Source organism: Microplitis demolitor, chromosome 3 (genome assembly GCF_026212275.2).
Source record: "Microplitis demolitor isolate Queensland-Clemson2020A chromosome 3, iyMicDemo2.1a, whole genome shotgun sequence".
NCBI classification, from domain to species: Eukaryota; Metazoa; Arthropoda; class Insecta; order Hymenoptera; family Braconidae; genus Microplitis; species Microplitis demolitor.
This window is the reverse complement of record NC_068547.1, coordinates 2,234,442-2,256,156: the sequence shown is the minus strand read 5'-3', so window position 1 is coordinate 2,256,156 and position 21,715 is coordinate 2,234,442. Positions and strand designations below refer to the sequence as shown.

At 32.8% G+C, this 21,715-nt stretch overlaps 1 protein-coding gene across 1 annotated transcript in view; it reads right to left on the bottom strand.

The window, feature by feature from the left end:
• Positions 1 to 98: 98 nt before the first annotated feature.
• LOC103568850 (neurotrimin) overlaps positions 99 to 21,715 on the bottom strand; it is a 39,940-nt gene continuing 18,323 nt past the window's right edge. Inside the window, exons 3-9 of the mRNA XM_008545853.3 lie at positions 4,881 to 5,099; positions 4,260 to 4,594; positions 4,023 to 4,179; positions 3,535 to 3,917; positions 3,066 to 3,282; positions 2,876 to 2,993; positions 99 to 2,121 (exon numbers count right to left, since the gene is read on the bottom strand). Coding sequence (XP_008544075.1) covers positions 2,902 to 2,993; positions 3,066 to 3,282; positions 3,535 to 3,917; positions 4,023 to 4,179; positions 4,260 to 4,594; positions 4,881 to 5,099 — 1,403 coding nt within the window. The 3' untranslated portion in view covers positions 99 to 2,121; positions 2,876 to 2,901. The remainder of the gene's footprint in view (positions 2,122 to 2,875; positions 2,994 to 3,065; positions 3,283 to 3,534; positions 3,918 to 4,022; positions 4,180 to 4,259; positions 4,595 to 4,880; positions 5,100 to 21,715) is intronic.

The following is a 21,715-nucleotide window of genomic DNA, read 5'->3' as shown; positions in this document are numbered from 1 at the left end:
AAGGCAACAGTGAAGGCTGTACATGTAGGTAAGTTGGTTTTAAAATAAGAGCACAAAATATTAAGCGTTAACTTTATAATTATTTTAAAATCTATCGATAAACTTTAGCATTTTATTATTATTTTTTTTTTACACGTAATAAGTACCTTATAATAGTAATAATAATTAAACAAACTGCTTACAATGATTAGCTAAATTAAAACACGGTGCAATTGTTATAAATTACCACTTAATTTAAATATATTATAAATCTATTGAAACACAAGTAAAAAATAAATTATCATCTAAGGACGAAAAAAAAAATAATTTTTTTTTAAGACAAAAAATTGCACCGTCTTAATTTTTTTTAATCTACCAATTAGTTTATAATAATCGCGTTACCAACGATTCTGTACAACTTCTCCTGCAACATTTTATAAATTCTAATAACTATAATAATTATAATTAATATAATAATTATAATAACTATAATAATTAATTAAATTTTTTTTAAATTATGACATTCACATGCACACTAGACATTTGAACACTCATTCTACATTATTTTTTTTGTTGTTTTTTTTTTTTTTTTTTTTTTTACAGATCTTAGGTAATGGTGCGACGAAAGCTGTTTTAATTTATTATAAAATTAATAAACATTGGACTTGTCTATTTAATAGACGTACGGATTTAAATTTAATGGGTAAAATTTTTAAAAAATATTTTATTTTTATTTTATTAACAAATTGTTGATAACAAACAGACAATTTATTTATTTATTTTACACATTTTTTTATACGCTGCGAAAAATTTTCGCGGGTTAAATTCGGAGTGATTTTTTATTTATTTAATCCCTAGTGGAGTAAAATTAACATCAAAAAGATGTTTATTTTAAGATAAAAACTCCAGATCAGAGTAAATAACTCCTTAAAAAACTCTTTTTTCACTCCGTAAGCGGAGGGATTTTTAAAAAACTCCGGAACTTCGATAGAATTTGAATTTAAATAAAATCCAACTCTAAATTTACTCCAAATTTTTTACAGCGTATAGACAAAAAGAAAAATGTTAAAATAAATTTAAAATTATTCTCAATTGATGACCGGAAGAGATATTTAAGTACCGGTGCGGGTGTTTCTAGTTGAGAGAACAAAATATAAAATATATTACCCGCAGAATGGCACTAGTTTTTTTTTGTAATAAAACAGATTTGATTTGAAATTATTTTCATATTTTTTTTCTTAAGCATAAAAAAATAAATTATAATAATAATGATAGTGTATCTCTCGACTTACTCATGTACAACGAATACTATGTTATACAGGTAATATATATAAATATATTTTGAAGTATAATATATATCTTCTTAAAACTATTTTCTTACGTGAATTTAAAAAAAAATGCTTTCTTTTTATTTAACTTTATTATACTCTCTAGCACATAATGGCACACCTAGGAGAGACCATCGAGATTTTATTAATTTTTTATCTCAAAAATTACTGTACTGAAACCTATGGAAATATTTAAATTTAAATAATTTAATAATAAAAAAATTATATAAAATATTTTACTTTAAAAAAAAACTATGATTCCAATAAATAAAAATAAAAAAGTCAGATTAAAAATAAAATTTCAGTATAGTATCAATTAATTAATTAAACCTCAAAAGGCACGTCGATAAAAAATTAATTGGAAGATTACCGTCAACATTCCATTCAAAAAAAAAAAAATTAGCCCAGTAGACTCGTTGATTAAAAAAAACGGAATAATATTAATATAAAATTTGTACATTTCAATAAAGATATTTGAATGAATATATGTATAGATATAAATCGTATTTGCAACGACCTTGATTGTCATCGTCACAAATTGAGGCACGCGGATTTCGTCACTTCCATAACGGAAGACAAAGGTGAAAGGCAAGGAAGTTTTGTTTCTTCATAAACTTTTTTCTTGCTACTATCATAATATATATAAATATATGTATATATATATATATACATGAAGACTTGTTTTTTTTTTAATATCGATGGGTTGTCAACGACGTAAGTAATGTTGTTAGTGGCACTCCCCTAGGCAATTTTAGTTCTTAGATCCACCATGAAGTTTGCTTGGTGTGTATACGCTTTGGCTGCAGCGAATTATCTAGACAAATAAATTTACAAACATATAATTAAGCGAGATATATTAATAATTATCCGTATATTTAATTCAGTAGATAGTTTATCTATAAAAAAAATTTTAATTATAGTAATTATTATTTAGTGATGAATTTTTATTTTCTATCGCTATTGCGATTTTACTAGGCTGTAATTGTTCAAAATTTCTTATTTTTTATGGTGTTTCGCCATGGTAGACTTATAGGGTCATCAGATAATCTGAAAGTTTGTCAATTTTAATTTTTATATAATCATTTATTTTTATTATTAATTAAAATATAATTAATATCTTGTAAATTAATAAGTGCCAATTTTTTGAAAATTACATATATATATTTTTATACCATTTTTATCTTGACCCACTTTTGTGTTTTAAAAACTTGTATTGGCTAAAAAATTAATCTTCTTCTATAATTTGGTTCTCTTTTCAAAATTGTTACTTCATTAAAATTAAGTCTATGATCGTTACTATTTCTGTGTTGCCGCACAAAAAAAAAATATATATATATATATATATATATATATATATATATATATATATTTTGTCAGTATATATTCCCAGATTTATATTTTTTAATTGTGCTTAGACGGATTTAAATTTATATTTTTTTGTTCTTTAATTCTGACATCATAAATAAATAAAAAATTACAACGTAAGATCGGAATAGCCATAAAAAAAAATACATCACTACCAAATATAGAAAGCAATCATTTAAAATTACTAATAATTATATTCTTACCTATGTAGTATGGAGTGATTAATAAATTAAATATTCGTTGAAATGTATGACAAGAAGACTAGGAGTACTGAGAGTGCCGCAAGCGACCGCGTCGATGTTGCACTGCTATATCCTGTCACTGCATAATTTAATATTTTTTTAGTAATTAATATAATTTATTTATTTAATTAATTTATTTATCATTACTTACCATTTTGTGGTTCGGAAATATATTCTATTTTAAAGTAATGGGTATCAGAACTCGACGACCATCCGAAGTCATTCTTGGCCAACAGCTTCGTCTCATATGATACGCCTGGCTGAAGATCTTTCAGAGCATGCTCGACCATAAATTCATTTCTATCTCCGTCTTTGACATCAGGACTCTCTGAGATCCATTCTCCTTCGCCTTTGCGACGATACTCCAACTAAGAAGCAAAAATTTTTAAAAATATTCAGTCATTAATCACCGAGTTACTTTAAGTACTCGTATAATATATACATATACATGTATAGTTTGAATACTTCTCACGCCTCAAGCTGGTATGGTGATTAAAAAGTGTAACGCCATTTTAATATACCCATTCTGAGAAACCCATAAAGCCAGCAGACGTGGAAAGCATTAAAAATAACATGGGAAGATAAAAGAATGAATCATTTGAGTTAAAAAATTTTCTTACTTTGTACTCTTTGATTGGCGCGTAACTCTTGACCTTCCACTTAAAGACCACAGTCTTTTCGTCATCTTTATTATCAATACCGACAAACTTGGGCTTGGCTGGGTTTCCAGTGAGAATTATTTCCTTGGTTGCTTCGCCCATTTGATTTGTCGCGACACAAGTGTAGGCACCGAGATCATGTTCTTCAGTGTGTTCAATAACTAGAACACGTGAAGACTTATCCTCTGAATGAAGTTTCTTATCCTTTTTACCGCTTACTGGCTTGCCATTTTTCATCCATGTCACCTTGGCACGCGGATGTGCGTGAACTTTACACGTCAGCTCAGACGTTAATCCTATTCCCGTGTGGACAATGTCATGCTCAGCCTCTATTACTGGTTTAACTGTAAAATAAATAAATAAATAAAAACATCAATTTAACGCTAAATGGTTTCATCAGAGAAATAAATAAAGTCTAATAAACAATAACGAGGAATAAAAATACTTACACTTGACAATAACGTCAATAAATTCGTAGGGAGGATGATCTTCATTGACGACATCAGCAAGACATTGATAACGACCTCCATGATGTCTATTAGCGTGTTTTATCGCCACGTATTTACCGTTTTTCTGAATTTCTTCGCCATGTTGTAATTTCGATCCCTATAAATATTTCAAATACTTAATAAAAAAAATATATTTACATAAAAATTTAAATGCTAGTAATTTTCTGTCCGCGCTACCTTGTGAGACCAAATAATTTTGACCGTTGGATCTCTAGTTTCGCAACCAAAAGTAGTACTCTGATTTTCGTCGACCTCGACTCTTTTTCCAGGAATAACGCGGATCCGCTTGTCGTCGTCTTTGGATTTATCGACAACGTGAACCGCATGTATTACTTCCAACTGTGGATCACTTAGAAGAATACACGAGTACGAATCCGACGAGTCGCTTTTCGTAACATTGTAAATTATTAAGCTGTGATTAACTGTGGTAACTATCCGAGAGTCTTTAATCATATCGGAATCTCCGAAGAACAAACTTACGTTGCCTTTTTTCCATTCAATAACAGAGTCATCTATTAAATAAAATATATCGTCAATAAATTATTATTATACTTTTTAATTATAAAGAAAAAATAAATCTATTGTGAGCGTAAAAAAAAATCTAGTTTATTTAAAATCTCAGAGCATTAAATTTTCTTTTCTTACAAAACTTGACAGCCGATCGAAGAAAAAAAACTTCCCTCAGAACTATACCTGACTCAGCATATCCTGAGCTACTATTTTTTAAATTCAAAAGACAAGACTACAAAGAAAAAAAAATATATGTATACATGTATATATATGTATATATATATATACCTCCATTAACGACGTAACAAGGCAACTCAACGTTGCTACCCGGCCTAACTTCGATGATCAGGGGTTTGGTCTTTATTTCCGGCGGTTCAGCGGGTGTCCCATTGCTCTCATTATCAGGATCTGTCTCCGTTTCTTCATCATAATCCTGGACTGTATCGTCGTCGATATAACCGTCGTCATCTTCTTTCTCTTCGGCAGTTTTGTTTGGTCTCCCGTAGGCTAAAAGCAAAATAAAAATAAAAAATTAAAACATGTTATTGTCTTGATAAAATACAATTATTATTAATGCCTCGTGTCAATAGATCAATTTATCCCGGTATATTTTAACGAGCCCTTAGTCGGCTTGAGCCAAAGGGTGAGGCATATCAGAAATGATAAAATATCATAGACATGCAGAGCACGCGTGACGATGGCCCGTTAACAGCCGCATCATCAACCCATAAGACATGACATACTTATACATCCAAAGTAGATCTCGCTTATATATATACATATATATGTATTTTTAAAAGCATATGTGTGTAGATGTGTATAAAGTGGACAACCACGCCTTGGTTATAAATAAATAGGTCAAGTAAATACTCGTCATTTAAGGATAGTAATGAGTAAGTGTGTCTATAGACCATCACCCGTTCATATTACGATCAATTCAATCAAGCTGATGATAATTATTTCCAAGCTCATAGATAGATCCCACGACCTTTTCATATGACTTGAGAAAAAATAAAACGGGCGTGAATAAAGAAAAATTTAAACCCGTGTCTAAATTTATTTTATGTTTTTCTTTCGTTCCATTTAATATTTAGTAATGGAAAAAAAAGTAAAGAGGAATGCGATTAAGTGATGAACTGACAGGGAATCTGGGTTAATGGCAGGGTACTACCACCCTCTGACTGAAGTATATAATAATTTTTTCCCTTGCTATGGCGTAAATGTGGAGGAGTTTTCTACAACGACCTGGGCTACATGAACAAGCCACTATATCTTTTGTATAACATTACAGGCGCCAGGATGCCCCATTGCGTAGCGACCCCGTCTGACGCGTTTTCATATATGTATATATATGTGTGTATATACTCCTACGCTGTATCACGCCTTTTTACTGCACGTGGATCCATCCACGTTTAATCTGTCACACAAGGCTAGACGAATGGCGCAAAGCCTCGTAACAGGGTTCGCAAATAAATATTATTGTTTTTATAAATATTATAAATGGATGCTCTAATGATTTATGTATACAAATGTTATATTTGTTTAACAGAGGATGCTAACTGACGCGGTTGATGTTAAATATAAATTATTGGCTGAATGATCCTTTTAATGCAATAGAGAATATATAAAGCTCAAGGTTCAAACGTTATAGTTAAAAACCAGAGAATTTATACATAACATAAATATGTATGAAGGTGTGGCTATCGATTCAGTATGGGCTTCTTTATTCTTGCCTGTACATACTCCACACTTGCCCACTATCTCGTAAATTTATCCAGGTGTCGTGATGGTTAAAATTCACGTAATCTTCACACAGTAACTCGCCATTATTTTTAACCCTTTGACGGTTATTTTGAATATTGGATTTTTTTCCGATAAATTTATGACTGGAAGTAATAAAATTTTAACGACGTTTTATTTTTGGTTATTAAGTTACTAAACCTGTGATGGGGTGCAATTAGTAATATTACAATTTTTCGTTAACTTTTTTTTTAATGATAATGGTTTGTATAAATAAATTTGATGTATGTGATAGAAAGGAACTGAGAAAAATTAATGGTGGTTTGGTCTGGGAATCGAACCCGGATCTTTTGATATCGCGTCAACTGCTCTAAGTTAAGGAAATTTTATATTTTGACGTGTGCGCGAAATCATGACATCTAAAATAAATAATTTGACCGTGCAGTTGCACTGAAACTGACTAAAAATACATACAGGCAAAGAAATCGAATGAGTAATAGAAGAGAGAATTTGAGGAAGGGGAAGAAGGGCAATGGGTGATTAGCTCAGTGGTATAGTTAAGATTGCCAAGGAGGGTCTGTAGTAATTTGTGCCCAAGCTTTTCTCTCAAACGAAACCTCTAAACGCAAAATTAAGAACGAGGTTCGATGCATTACTCTACAATCTAGCAATCTACGTTTTCATTTTTAAAAAATGTTCATTTGTTTAAGAGAAAAACGTGGACAAAGTTTCCATCTGCTGCGCAAGTGCAACAAGGACAGTATCGTCAGTCGACTTGAGTCTGATAGAGAAAACAGAGCGTGGCCCTCTTGAGTTTAAGTCAATTAAGCCAAAACCAAGTGAAATTACTCTTTGACTTAAATGGATGCTGAGTAGAAAATCAAATGTTTTTCATTCATTTTTGACTTGCCTTTGGCTAACTTGACCTAAGCATCCATTTAAGTCAAAAAAATCAAACTCAAGTTATTTTCTCAACCTAGGAATGATAATTTAATTATAAATCGATTGGAAGAAATATTACTAACGAAATATTACTAATTTAAGTGCAACCAGGCTAGTACCAGTCGATATCAAAAGACCTAGGTTCGATTCCCGGACCAAACCACCATTGAATTTATTTATAAAAATTTAAAAACTAATTATTGGGCCAAAATATAACAACTAAAATAATAATACCATACAATCGCACTGAAACTAACTAAAAATATTTAAAAAAATATTATCTGACCCTAATAAATCATTGAAATGACGTGATAGTATGGATACTCAGAATACATTTGAGAAATTGGCGTATGGGTCGTCGTTCATAGTTATACATATAGTATCTTCACATCCGTGGCACACCCTCGGGACTCTGTCTTCATTTTATTCGCCGGTCGATCGTATTCATCTACAATATATATACACATATATATAGTCCCATATAAATTACTCTCGCTCTCGAAGCTCAAACAATGCAACGAAATAGACACGAGTATAACTCTGTTATCGATATGAAAAAAAGTACCATTGCAATAAATTTTCATTGTATATAAAACAATGGTATATATTTAAAGCTCGAACTAGACTATCGATATCTATATATAAAATATATATTTATATCCGTGACAGGATCAATATTTAATTGTTATTTCAGAAAGTAAACGAACTCATGATTATTTTATATTTGCAATGCAAGTCGTGAAAGCCATTTGTAATGGCCGAAATAACGGGGTCGCGTAACTCGCGCTAACCGTAAATCTATTTTGAATTTGGTACACGCTCAAAACTTACAACGTAACTAACCGGAGCCGGTCGTGATGTCATGCTGTCGAGTGTGGATGTTTGTAATCGTTTTGCTACTGTACACTATCCTAGTATACATACATATATATATAGATAGATAAATATATATATATATATGTATGTATGTATGGGTGTAATAATATAACATTTTGGCGTGACGACATCGCCAAAAAAAGTCCTCGCGGTCAGGATCATGTGTCCAGAACTAAGCATACATACATATATATACAAATATATGTAGAAAATAACTATTTCCATACACCCGTCATCAACAAGGCGGTATAATATCGGTATGCATATATAAATTATCACGAGCTGACTATTAACAACAATAGTCACGTATAAATAATCAAAAATTAATAGTACCTAGTTTAGGAAATACGACGTCTACATATTTATTACATATGCTGATAGACGGATATAAATAAATATAACTGGAATTTATTAGCTGGAATAGTAATTAAATCCGGCGTTTATGTCAGCTTGGTTTTTCCACGAGTCCGAGGCTCTGTCACCCACGGATTACAAGCTTATATATTTAACTTGTATATATTATTCAAGATTTATTATTATTATTTTTATAATACACAAAGACTACAATTATCTTGGACACATGATTCATGTCTTTAATTATCGCATGATGCGGTAGCTTATTACCAGCAACCATCAATTAAATAATTTAGTCGTGGTCATGATATAAATTTAACAATCCAAATTTCACTCAATAATAATTATGTAAGAAGAGAATAAAGGCCCGATGATTTTCAGGGCAGCATCCGATCCGAAAAAGGTCTTGGACTTGTTGGGAAGGTCGTTTTGTTGGTAGTAAAGGCACCCGACAATCTCTACAAGTCCAAGAGCAAGAGCAAGAGCAAGATCAAGCAATCGACAAGTCAATTACCAGAGCCAGTCAATCCGACTGCAGTGGATGAATGATCGGGAGCAAGAGCAAGATCGTCAATCTTTTCGATGCATTTCTTCCTCGCCCTTATACATTTTATTAGTCGTCATCTTGGATCCCGCCTTCGCTTCTGCACCACATTCTCTCTGAGCAATCCTCTTTTGTATGTAATAAATTTATGTTGCGGGATGTATTACTTTATTCCGGGCGCTGCAAAAGACACCATCGAATGTGGCAAACAAAATGTATGTATGACGAATACAAAAAATAAATGACGTCACGCTGTACATTCTCTCACGCGTTAATAGTTATTATTGTCAGGCAACTCGCACTCTCATTCCGCGTCTCTTTCATATGTATGTGCATTAACAGAACCAGCAGCAGCAGCAGTAACTCTCGGGGGGAAATGGGGGTCAGCTCCCCTGGTCCCTCACTGTCTCTTTCTCATTATTCTTTCTCTATCCATGTCTCGTGTACATCAAACATGTAGACGCATATGTGTTTAGTTGTGTGTGTATTGCGTGCGTTGGCGTGTGCGCCAACGAAATAAAAGGCGTGCGCGACTCGTTCCAATCTAATGAGAATGTTACCAAGAGAGATGATGATCAAGGGGAGTGCCATTGACCGAATCAACGGTGGCTTCAGTCACTATGGCGACACTGAGTACCAGAGAGTAGATCAGGCTCAGCAGCACATTTCATTTAATTAAGAATTAACTTAAAAAAAGACTGAATAAAAAAAACATTTATACGGCTTTGTAGACGGCGATGCGTACTAAATAACAAACAACAGACAGTTTGTCTCAATTCGACGGCAATCTTGAGCAGCAGTACATGCTGATGACGTGGTCCCACATCGCAAAACACGGGGTTCAGCAAAAGCCTCTAAAGTCAGAAATAAACGTTGATGGAGATCGAGAATAAGAGAAATGAGAAAACGTTTGAGTCCGTGCTTGGACAATTGCCAAGTGGCAAAAACATCATAGACATGAGCTCACAGGTGCCGTTTCCAGTTAACATACTAAACCTTCTTCTTCTCTCTCTCTCTCTCATTTATTTTTTAAATTTTATTTCACTGTTCCTTTCTCTCTCATTCGCCTTCTCAAAGCCGCTTCGCAGCCTCTTGTATAGGTTGCACCGAGACTGGATCTCAAAACTGCATTTCCAATCCGTGTGTATTACATCGGGTACCGGGAAAGCACGGTTGGATTTATCGCTGATGATTCTTTATCCAACCCGTTGGAATTAGAACCGGCTCCGTTGGTTTGGTTGGGTCAACTTTGCTGAAGTAAAAGAGACGGCCGTCTCGTCTGTAGTACAGCTTACAAGTTTTCAGCTATACAGTTGGTTACAACTCACGAGACCGTACAATATAATACCCATCTATACTTCTCATACATTTACTACAAATAAATATAAATATATATTTATATAGGTGCTCTATGTACGCGAACATTAATCAGGAATAGTTGTAACGTCGCTGTATGTATAAAATATAATGGTAAAATATAAGAGGGAAGATAGAGGATGAGTTAAAGCTGGACGAGAGAACAATGACCCTGAGTGGTGCGGCGAGTTGATCCCGCAAACTCGTCACGCGTCCATTTAACCCTGCACACGTCCCGTCTACTGTACGGGGATCTAATACTTTCCCTTGTTTGGACACAAGGCTTCTTGGAAGGGAGGACACTCGGAGCCTTGTTCCTCCCGTCAGCCATCGGAGAAGATAAACATCGATGAGGGTGCCACAGTCGGCATTCTTCATTTATGTCGTGTTAATTCGTATGAACATGCGTCATATTTGGCTAACGTTAATTTCGCTTAAGGTAATACTCAACCACGACATCCTTCCTCCTGGAGATCAATATTTGCCTCAAGAAAAACCACTTTATTCCCGGGTTAATCATCTGACGGATAACCACCTTTGTCTGAATGATATTTCAATTAACCGATTAACAATTGCGGTAATAAAATTAACCAAGGGGGATATGACATCGTGTAGATGGAATTCCTGAAGGCTGTATAACACTCGTTATACATTGGTATTCCACTCTCTCCATTGATTCGATCATTAAATATACAATAACAATCAGTGGTGCACTCTCCGCCACTCTTGTACTCCGTCATGCTTGGATTACTATCAAGTGGTGAGTCACTGTACACATTACGATCCTCTTCTTTATATATAATAATAATAATAATAATAACAACAACATATATATATCTAAGTTTTTTTTCTTCTTCACAAGTCGCTTTATACATATATATGTATATATTTATTTATTGAGACGGTGATGGAAAAGAGGCGGGGGTCTATTGACCGTAAGAATTTCAGGGTGGCCATGAATAGAATTAATGCCGTAAGTTATATAGACTTAAAGGTTTTAATATATGAAACGTTGAATAAATTTTTACAACAATAATCTTCGATGAAAACTTATAAAAATGATAGTTCATTAGCATTTATATAGTCAACAGTATCACAAAAAGCCACACGCTAGTGGTATTAATAGACACTTTATATATAAATATATGTGCTGGCCCTTACACTTCTATGATAAATTTTATCCATTTTTATTGTACTGCTTTCATCGGACAGCGCACCGTTTCTTAAATTTTTCTTCGAGACTGAAGACGCAGACACCTGAGAAATCTGATATATTTGTTGCGTTGCTCGAAATTATTAATGTCTTTTGTACTTTAGCCCTTTGAGAAACCATATGATTTTTGACAAGGGGTTTTTCGGTGCATGTTAATTGATAGACATATCAATTGACGCGCGTGAAATCTGGTGGGTGAAGCCATGGTATGTAAAGGATATTTGTAACGCCATTAATAAAATTACAAGGACTCTCTAGCCATTTATTTATTATAATGTCCAGGTATTTAGTCACGTTGGAATGGACGATAGCTGAGCTGCTTGTGTTGGTATTTAATTTTAGCGGTGACTTGGATAGGAATAGGATGGAGTCGGCGTTCTATTGACACATAATGAAATACAATAAATTAATTGGATGGCGTTAAATAAATGATAATCGTGGGCTAAAAATGGCAGATGATCGATTGGGTTTATAAATATTTATCTATTTCTGTTAATGGTAAATGAGGAAGATTTAATTGCAATTGATGCATATCCGACTAAGCCAACGGTATAAGTTTTTATATAAACATCACATCGATCAGTTATTATAATTACATACATATATTATACTATTATAAGTGACCAACCGATGATGTCAGACTATTGCCGGTTAAGGCTGCTAACTTGCCGATCCGTAATTGCGCCACACGTGCTTCATTATCATGACAATTATGTCTCTGCCGAGAGAGTAAAATGTGACAGACCTAATGCTCGTTTCCTCGTTTCCCTTGGCTACCCTCGGCTATTTCTATGCCACTTTTTTTTTCAATCTTTCTCAATCATTAATTTCATTTCCTCCCCTCTCTATTTTTTCCATCCGATGCTTTTACTGTTACTATCCTGTAGATACTAGATTATAGATACTGGTTACTAGACAGCTTGCCAGGTTTATGGGTTAGGCAGACATAATCACATTGAACCAGGATAATTGGGAAAAGGTTCCAAGCTTCCGTTTTACATACAATAAAACTGTTAATCATTGCTACAAAGGTATTTTTGTGTTGTATTAAATATGCAATTGGTATACTAGATATAGTACCAGGTGACCCAAATAGGATAATTTAATTAGAAGTTACGAATTGACAGGCGAATTTATTTTCGTCTGTTCAACAACTATTAGAAGTGTATTTGCAGTAGTTGCCCTGTAGTTTAGTTCAAAAGTATTTTCGGTAAAAATTTTGTCTGAGCCTTTACCAGTAGATCTGTTACATACACATAATATATGTAATGTATCACTACGTCTGCGTAAATGTGCTTCTATAGTATAAATATTTAACTATTTTTCAAAAACGAGATGGTCAATTTTTTAAACTTCCCGCTAAGAAAATTTTAAATTTTCAAAAAAAAAAAAGAAGAAATTTGTAACTGGTTTCTAAGATGTATAAGATATTTATGAAATTCCTTCCATGCGTTTTCATTTCATTCTAAAGAAACTTACGCGAGAATTTTTATTTTCCATAAGACCATATTTAAAAATCAAAACTTTGCCGCCGTTTTTATTCAAATTAAGCAGATCAATTTTGATAGAATAATCAAGAGATTTCATTGAAATTCCGTGGTAATTTTTCCAGCCAGCGGATATCTTAATAACGTATTTCAGGTTTTATTTAATTATTAATGCGGGTTTAAATATATATGTTTCATTAAATCATGTACTGAGAAGTCGTGAGTGTCATGATAAAATCTTCTTAGCATTTGCTGATCTCGACATTCTATGAAAGCTAGTAAGACAAAAGGATCAAGTTATAACGTGTGAATAACACATTAAAGTATATATATTATTTATATATGTACATTTATAGATATGCATGTATAGATAGATATATATATGTATAACACATTGGCAAGTATTATCTGTACTAAAAAGTACTGATGATGATCAGTGCACGATCTAACTGTCGTGTATGTCGAGTGAATACATTAGACTCTCTGTACAACTGGCTTCCGGTTATGCAACTGTTTGTAGTGTCTAGAGAGCAAAAAATATTATTGAAATTAAATGTATAAGCGCTTTTAATACCGCTTGTAATTTAACCATTAGATAAAAAATCCTTGTTTTGTTTTTTTTTCTAACGCACGTTGTAATTATTCCGTAACACTTATCAATCAGCTATTTAATCAACACATATTTATTTACACAACTCTATCCATCAAATATGTCTCTGGTTAATACATAGTATGGGCTCAGAGTACAATATTGTATTACCCAGACTAAACTTTTATAGAATTTCAGGCGTGTAATCAGAACTTGATGATTATTGTTATGAAGAATAATAAAATATGTATTTTTTTTCGTCACGTGTTTGGTCTAACTATGGATTCTTGAGTCACTAGTTTATAGCCATAAACCATTTAAAAGTACAAACCTAAAACCAAAACAATATATATTCATTTGAATCACATTTACCGCCAGAGAAGTATGAATATATTAACTGGGGTTTTAATCTATGACTCAGGAGGATTTGTATTGAGTATTGAACCCGCAGTAAGAGTACAAAAGTCGTAGGTACGATGGCATCCGAGGCACATAAAAGTAAAGCCAAGAACCGAGACAAAGCGGACTTGCATATATATATGTACATATTTTTTTTTATTTTAATTTACACGTTCAAACACTTTTCCTGAGAACACAAAAGAATCACGTATTCCCGGTCTGCGGCGATGCTGCGGAACTTTTACGATGTTACAACCCGCTACATACTCTCTTCCTCTCATCTATACATACATACATACATATATATATTGATTATGCAGTACTGTGAGTACTGTACCAAACTAATACACAGAAATGCATGTGAATGTGCAGATGTGATGCGTGCTGCACGAAAGTACACGAATAAATACAGCCTGGGGACTGCAGCACGTTTTGTGGTTCTTTCTTGCTTTCTTCTTCACTTATTCGTCGATCCTTTCTTCCTTTATTCCTCACCAACATGTACCCATTCGCCTTTTATTCAGCATTTTACAACAAGGAGTTCGTCGACCGTTTCCTTAAGCTCTCGTCTGCTGGTCCACCGATCCTCGTAACAAGATTTTTATTTATCTCCTCGTCAGGTTTTTATTTTATCAAGGACTAGAGCTGTTGTAGATAAAAAATATTAAAATACTTAGTTCATATATATATATATATGTGTGTGTGTGTGTGTACAAATGTATGTATAAATAGGGGGAGAGAAGTTTTCCTGATGTTACAAACGGAAATACTCGACGATCGTTATCAAACCTATGGGGGATCCATGAATGGATTATTGTTCTCTCTACACTAGTTGAGACAAATTACTCACAATCAACTGACATTGACGTTTAAAAAATCATTTGATTGGAACATCATCAGTCATGAGTAATTGACGATATTTATTACTTTCACTTTTATTTTATATATATATATATATATTTTTTCCCTTTTTCTGTTTATAATTAAATTGTTTGTTACAACCGTTGATGCTATCGGTCGAATAGTGACGTTAACCATGTGCCGATAGATAGTTACTAAAAAATAAAGGCAGTTTTTTTTTAAGCGAACTTGGAGTTGGAATTTATTTTTTTGAATTAATAAAATTCTTGGTGAATGTGTTTTAATCCATTGCGTATGGATGCAAGACCTCCTACAAGCATTTTGACGTCGAAAACGCCACTCGATCGTACACGCACCCGGTTTAGTTATTATTAGACTAAGATAGAATTTACCGCAAAGAGAAGGGCGAGGAAAACCCGCGTGCCATCGGCTCACTCCCTATTTCACTTCTTCGTCTTCGTCTTCGTCTTCTTATACTTATTCTTAATATTTTTGTTCTTATTTTTATCCATCTCATTCTCACTCGTACATACTTTCTTATTCTCTTTTTCTTATGCTCCCCTTATGTGTCTATTATTAAAATACAAAATAGAGCTTTCGCTACTTCAGCGATGCTTATTGATATACATAAAATATTTCGAGCCTTTAAAACAACTTTCATCTAAGAGGAAAAAATTAAAAAAAATAATTGTTAGTGAAAAAAAAAAAAAAATTTACTATTCAACTTTAATGAAAAAAAAATTTATGCGTGCACTACGACCTCAGATAACAAAATAAAACGGGGCTATTGTCGCCAGTGTTTAATAACAATAATTAATGATTACGTATTTTATTTATATGTCTGAGTAATTAAAAAAATAATTAAGATAATTGATGTTATGTGTAATGACATAAAAAGAAACCGGTTGAATGGGGCGAAACATTGCTTAGTACTTATGTTTGATGCTAATATGAAAAATATGTCTACATATCGACTATCAGTCGGGTGACATAATAAAAATATAAATTTACAAGCAACTTTGCTGATAACTAAATGCAACGATTATCTAAGTAAATGGAAATTTATTCGACCCGTATATAAATATATATTGTACCGAGTGATATCATACATATTGAGTATATAAATATAAATTTAAGCGGTTAAATTTTATTTAATGAGTTTAGTGTTTAGAATTGCAAGTTTTTAAAACCCGGGTCAAAAAAAAGAGATTCGACTTTTTTGACTTATATGAAATTTTTCATTAGTAATAACTTGTATAAATAAATTTGATGTATGTGATAGAAAGGAACTGAGAAAAATTAATGGTGGTTTGGTCTGGGAATCGAACCCGGATCTTTTGATATCGCGTCAACTGCTCTCAGTTAAGGAAATTTTATATTTTGACGTGTGCGCGAAATCATGACATCTAAAATAAATAATTTGACCGTGCAATTGCACTGAAACTGACTAAAAATACATACAGGCAAAGAAATCGAATGAGTAATAGAAGAGAGAATTTGAGGAAGGGGAAGAAGGGCAATGGGTGATTAGCTCAGTGGTATAGTTAAGATTGCCAAGGAGGGTCTGTAGTAATTTGTGCCCAAGCTTTTCTCTCAAACGAAACCTCTAAACGCAAAATTAAGAACGAGGCTCGATGCATTACTCTACAATCTAGCAATCTACGTTTTCATTTTTAAAAAATGTTCATTTGTTTAAGAGAAAAACGTGGACAAAGTTTCCATCTGCTGCGCAAGTGCAACAAGGACAGGATCGTCAGTCGACTTGAGTCTGATAGAGAAAACAGAGCGTAGCCCTCTTGAGTTTAAGTCAATTAAGCCAAAACCAAGTGAAATTACTCTTTGACTTAAATGGATGCTGAGTAGAAAATCAAATGTTTTTCATTCATTTTTGACTTGCCTTTGGCTAACTTGACCTAAGCATCCATTTAAGTCAAAAAAATCAAACTCAAGTTATTTTCTCAACCTAGGAATGATAATTTAATTATAAATCGATTGGAAGAAATATTACTAACGAGACTTTTCATTAGCCAGGTGTTTTTTTTTCATAGATCATAAAATACGTATGAGGCTGGTTGTAAATAAGTTTTATTTAAATAACGTGAATGATATATAGTGGGAGAGAAACAAAATTTTGGGCTTAGTTGTACAAGAGGCCTAAGCAGCTGGTATTAATTCGTGGTTATTCAGCATGTGTTTGTGACTTTGGGGAATCAACGAAGGCTAATATAACGACCTAACCACTCACTCGTTACTCCCCATATATTTTTGTATTATTCTTATAGGGCTTTTATATGTTTCTATATATATATATATATATATATATATATAACACAATGAGACATTCTTTTACTCTATTAATATAACGAGGCATTAATTAATCGCAGTCGGCACGCGAGATACAATTTTCATTAAAGAGTTCACGACATACTCACGAGTATTTTTTTTTATCTTATCTCTTTATTTATTTAACAAAAAAAATTCAAGTTTAAATAAAAAAATGACTTTCAATGAGACTAAAATATTTTAATTCTCCAAAAATTTTGTTCTGATAAAAAAAACTGTTTGAGCTGATAATTGAAAGACAATTAAATCCAAGTATTTAATAATACTTCCGTGATAAAATATTCGTTATCATGTAAGTCACGCAAACGTAGTCGCGAGAGTAAAAAGCAGGTTTCAATGAGCGTGACATAATTTTCCATGACCCAGAATAAAAAGTCATCAGCAATTCTTCAAGACATTATTTAACTTGCAAGTCAACCCCTAGTACATATATATATATATATGTATATGTATATGTAAATATATATTAAGTGTGTGTGGTATGCGCGTTATTTTCATTAGGACTCAATTCCAAGACGCTGTCTACAATGATTGTTGGAAAGTGCGTGAGTTGAGTTACAAGCAAACCTTCACAACAAAAAAAACCGTGAAAGCCTCGCCCTATTCAGAATACCTTAGTACCATTTGTTGAGTTTATTTAAAAAAAATTTTTTAAACAGACAAACCGTGCCATTACATACTAGAGCTAATCATGTATGGAGGAGTTATATAAAATGTATGAAACATATATATAATAATGATAATAAGAAACTATAAATCGATGGTAGACGGAATTTATGAAGTTCAATGTCCTGTCCTGAAGAAACTCAATACAAGAAATGGTTTTTCTTGTCCAAGTCGAACTGAAGCTTGGCAACAACGTCGTTGGTAGTCTACTTGGTTTGTAGGTGAGTCAAGGAGATATCATCATCTTTATCTTTACTCATTGTAAGTATACGGAGAAATTTAAATGACAGATGATTGAAGGCACACAAGAAGACAAGTTTATTTTATTTGCTAATGAGCTAATGTGTCGATGCGCGAGCAGTCCATTAGGCGGTAAAAATAAAAAATTTTAAAACAAACGAAATACTCGAGAAGATGATGATGATGATGATGATGATAATTATGATGATGAGCTAATAGATGATAAATGGCTATTTATAATTAATCAATATGGATTTCTTGTTCTATGTGATGTTTTATGAGTCATCGGGCAAAAAAAGTTGATTAATGTACAGAAATAGCGCCGGCATAGCTGGCGAAGAGAAAGCGAGATGGATTTGAGAAAGGGGCGGTATGAGAAAGATGAGTTTGCACGAGATAACATGGACGAATAAAGTCGGCAATAATTCTTCTTGGGTGAGTTGCTGATGCTGCAGCCACCAGACGTAGTTTGTGTGTGTGATACATAGTAGTAGTTGTTGCTGTCTTGGTCTTGGTCTTGGTCTTAACTTTTCATAGTAGTTTATAGTCATTGGAGAAGGGACAAGGCGAGAGATTGTGGCCGAGGGTATGATGTCAAGTACAAATCAACGACTCGAAACGCTTTAAAAGCGACTCTTGTTTACCATACTAATGTTTTATCATCTTGGCTGATTCTCAGAACCCTTGGATATATTAATAAAACTAATTAACCGTCAGTCTAAATATAATTATTATTTTAATTAATACTATTTACTTTTATTCCAGTAATTCAAAATCATGGCAATGGTTAATTTATTTAATAACTCTGGATACTGTAACACATTTAAGCACCATATATATATATATATATGTGTGTAAACAAAACAAGTACTGAAAGGACTAACAAATGTTGAGCAAATAGTTGATGATTTATTCACAAAGCTCTTCGTTGATTTCCCGTTATGGAACTCCACACACATTGTATAAATATATATAAATATATATATTGTTACGACACCGTGAATCGCGGTAGATAAAATTTTACTCTGTAGTATATGAATGTGATTTTTTTAACAGGCCATGGACAACGACGACAGTAAATTTAAATAATTGTCTTCATCCTCATCCTCATGATATCATCATTGCTTTCAGAACCGTTTGAATAAATATATATATACATATACATATACATATATACCGGGTCCAGGTGTAGCATATTGTCCACACGCAGATAAAAAAGTAGGTATAGAAAATTTAGTTAAAGTGTAGGTCCTTTTCGGGATTACCAGTTGGTAACATGATGATGTCTGAGAGGTTTAAAGCAAACAAACAAGGGTCTTGACAGGTGTTTAGAAAATTATTAAAATCCGGAAACAAAAAAAAGCCTGTGTTTGAAGTATGATGTTGTTTTGAAAGATATTTGTCAATATATATTTGTCGAACAGTCCATTATGTCTAGGCGGCTTTAATCAATCGCTATATGGCACGTGGTACAGTATACATATATATAGATGAATTTTATGCGCGTAATACTATCGCTGATGGCAATTGATGTAATGTCTGCCGGCCTCATTACCACGAGCTGAAGAATTTACCCCTTGAGCTACGATTAACAGCCTTGTCCTTACATTCTTTTGAAACTAAATTCCTAATGATATAGAAACGCACTTACTTGGGTATTATATTATTTGTATATAACTAGACGTGTAATTCAAGTTAAGAGTTCTCTTCAAGTTAAATAAAAGCCAAACGGGTTGTAAGGTTATCCATAAAACGACAATGGCGCCTGTCTTCGACCCAGAATGTGTGTTGCATTCGGGATGCAAATTTATTCAAAGCCGGACCTTTCTATCCAGCAAGAGTAGTGCATGTGGTATATATATATATATATAACATAGTGTGGAAGAATTCACCGACACAAACTCGGACTTTATACAACGACCGACGTTTACGATCTACTCCTAAGGATAAGACAGACGGGAATTGAGACTATCATTATATATTTTTGTGGGCTGAACCGGTTGAATTTACTCTGAAAATCAGTCAAAAAAAATTATCAGTAAATTCTTTTGTTAATTTTAAATCCGAAAATTATGAGCTACTGTGATTGGTAAAGTTTGTGTAAGTCAAAAAAAAATTAAAACTTTTTTTTGGAGTTATTATTAGATATTTTAATAATGATATATATGACGTATCGAAGTAAAAAATATATACTTAATAACCTCTGTTCCTTTTAAATAAGATTGAATGAAAGATTCACACTTTAACTTATGTAAAAACCTGGTACCTCGTTAATCACTTTCCTTCTCTGCGCACACATTCCTTTCTAGTTATAATACATATATACATATACATATATAAACGATGCCCAGACCACGTGAGTAAATAAAAACACTGTCAGCGATATAAGGTAACACTTGGAACTTTTTTTTAAAATATATTTTTTAAGTAAAACGGAAACACGTTTATAATTTTAAGATAGCACAAGATTATGAATGTACTAAAGATGCTGCCGCGTAATTTAAGTAAAAAAGTTAAAAGTAGAAGTTAAGTGAATAAGAGTATATCGGGGGTAGTTAAAACTCGAATCGACTACTTTTAAGAAATCATGATGAAGAAAAAATAAGAAGCACTTTAGTAGGGAGCCATCATAAAGATAAATTTCTGGATGACACAACGTCGGAAAATGTTGTACTGTACATATATATATATATATATATATATATATAGTAACTACTTTGTTTCTTCTATACATCATGAAGATAAGAGACAATGGATTTTATTTATTAAGTTGTTTTATTTTATTTGGAAAAAAATAATAATTTCAAAAATCTGGAAAACGGTCGAGCTTTTAAGTCAGTCTCTACTTTCGGCTGTTTTTTAGCTTGGAAAGCTTAAAAAGTGCTGGGACGAAAAAAAAATTACTTTCGATCCGCTAAACCGAGAGGAAATTTTGACACAGTTTTGATTAAATTTTTTCAAATAACTTGGAAATTACTCAGCCGATCGACTTCAAAATCTAATCAACACAGACGTCCACTCGAAAATAATCAGAACAGCTTCCTCATACCTAAAGACGACGTCTGATGAAGAAAAGCCAACTTGTTTATTTAAAAATTTTAAATTTCCATGGCGGGAATTTTAAAAAAATTTTTAAACTCCAGTACACCCGCAATTTGGCAACAACGCAGCCTTATTTTATTTTATAACTTAAAGCTGCTGCGATTCTCGGTTTACACATGCAAGAGTCATGGTATGGTGTTGGCTCTTCTCCCTCGATGCTATAAAAACCTCAAGTGCCTTTACTACATAACATAATACACGATAGCGGTATGAGTATAAGTATAAGTATAAGTGTAATGTAAAATACTGTGTCGATGTGTGTAGTAAAAGTCGAGCAGTATATAAAAGATTAAACATTCTAGCGTAGACTTGTATACAGCTATAAAATTCTACCATACAGCAAACAGTTAATGCGCTCGTTTTTATTTTTTTACTCCTCATGGTCACTCTGAAAATTACTATGATCAGATG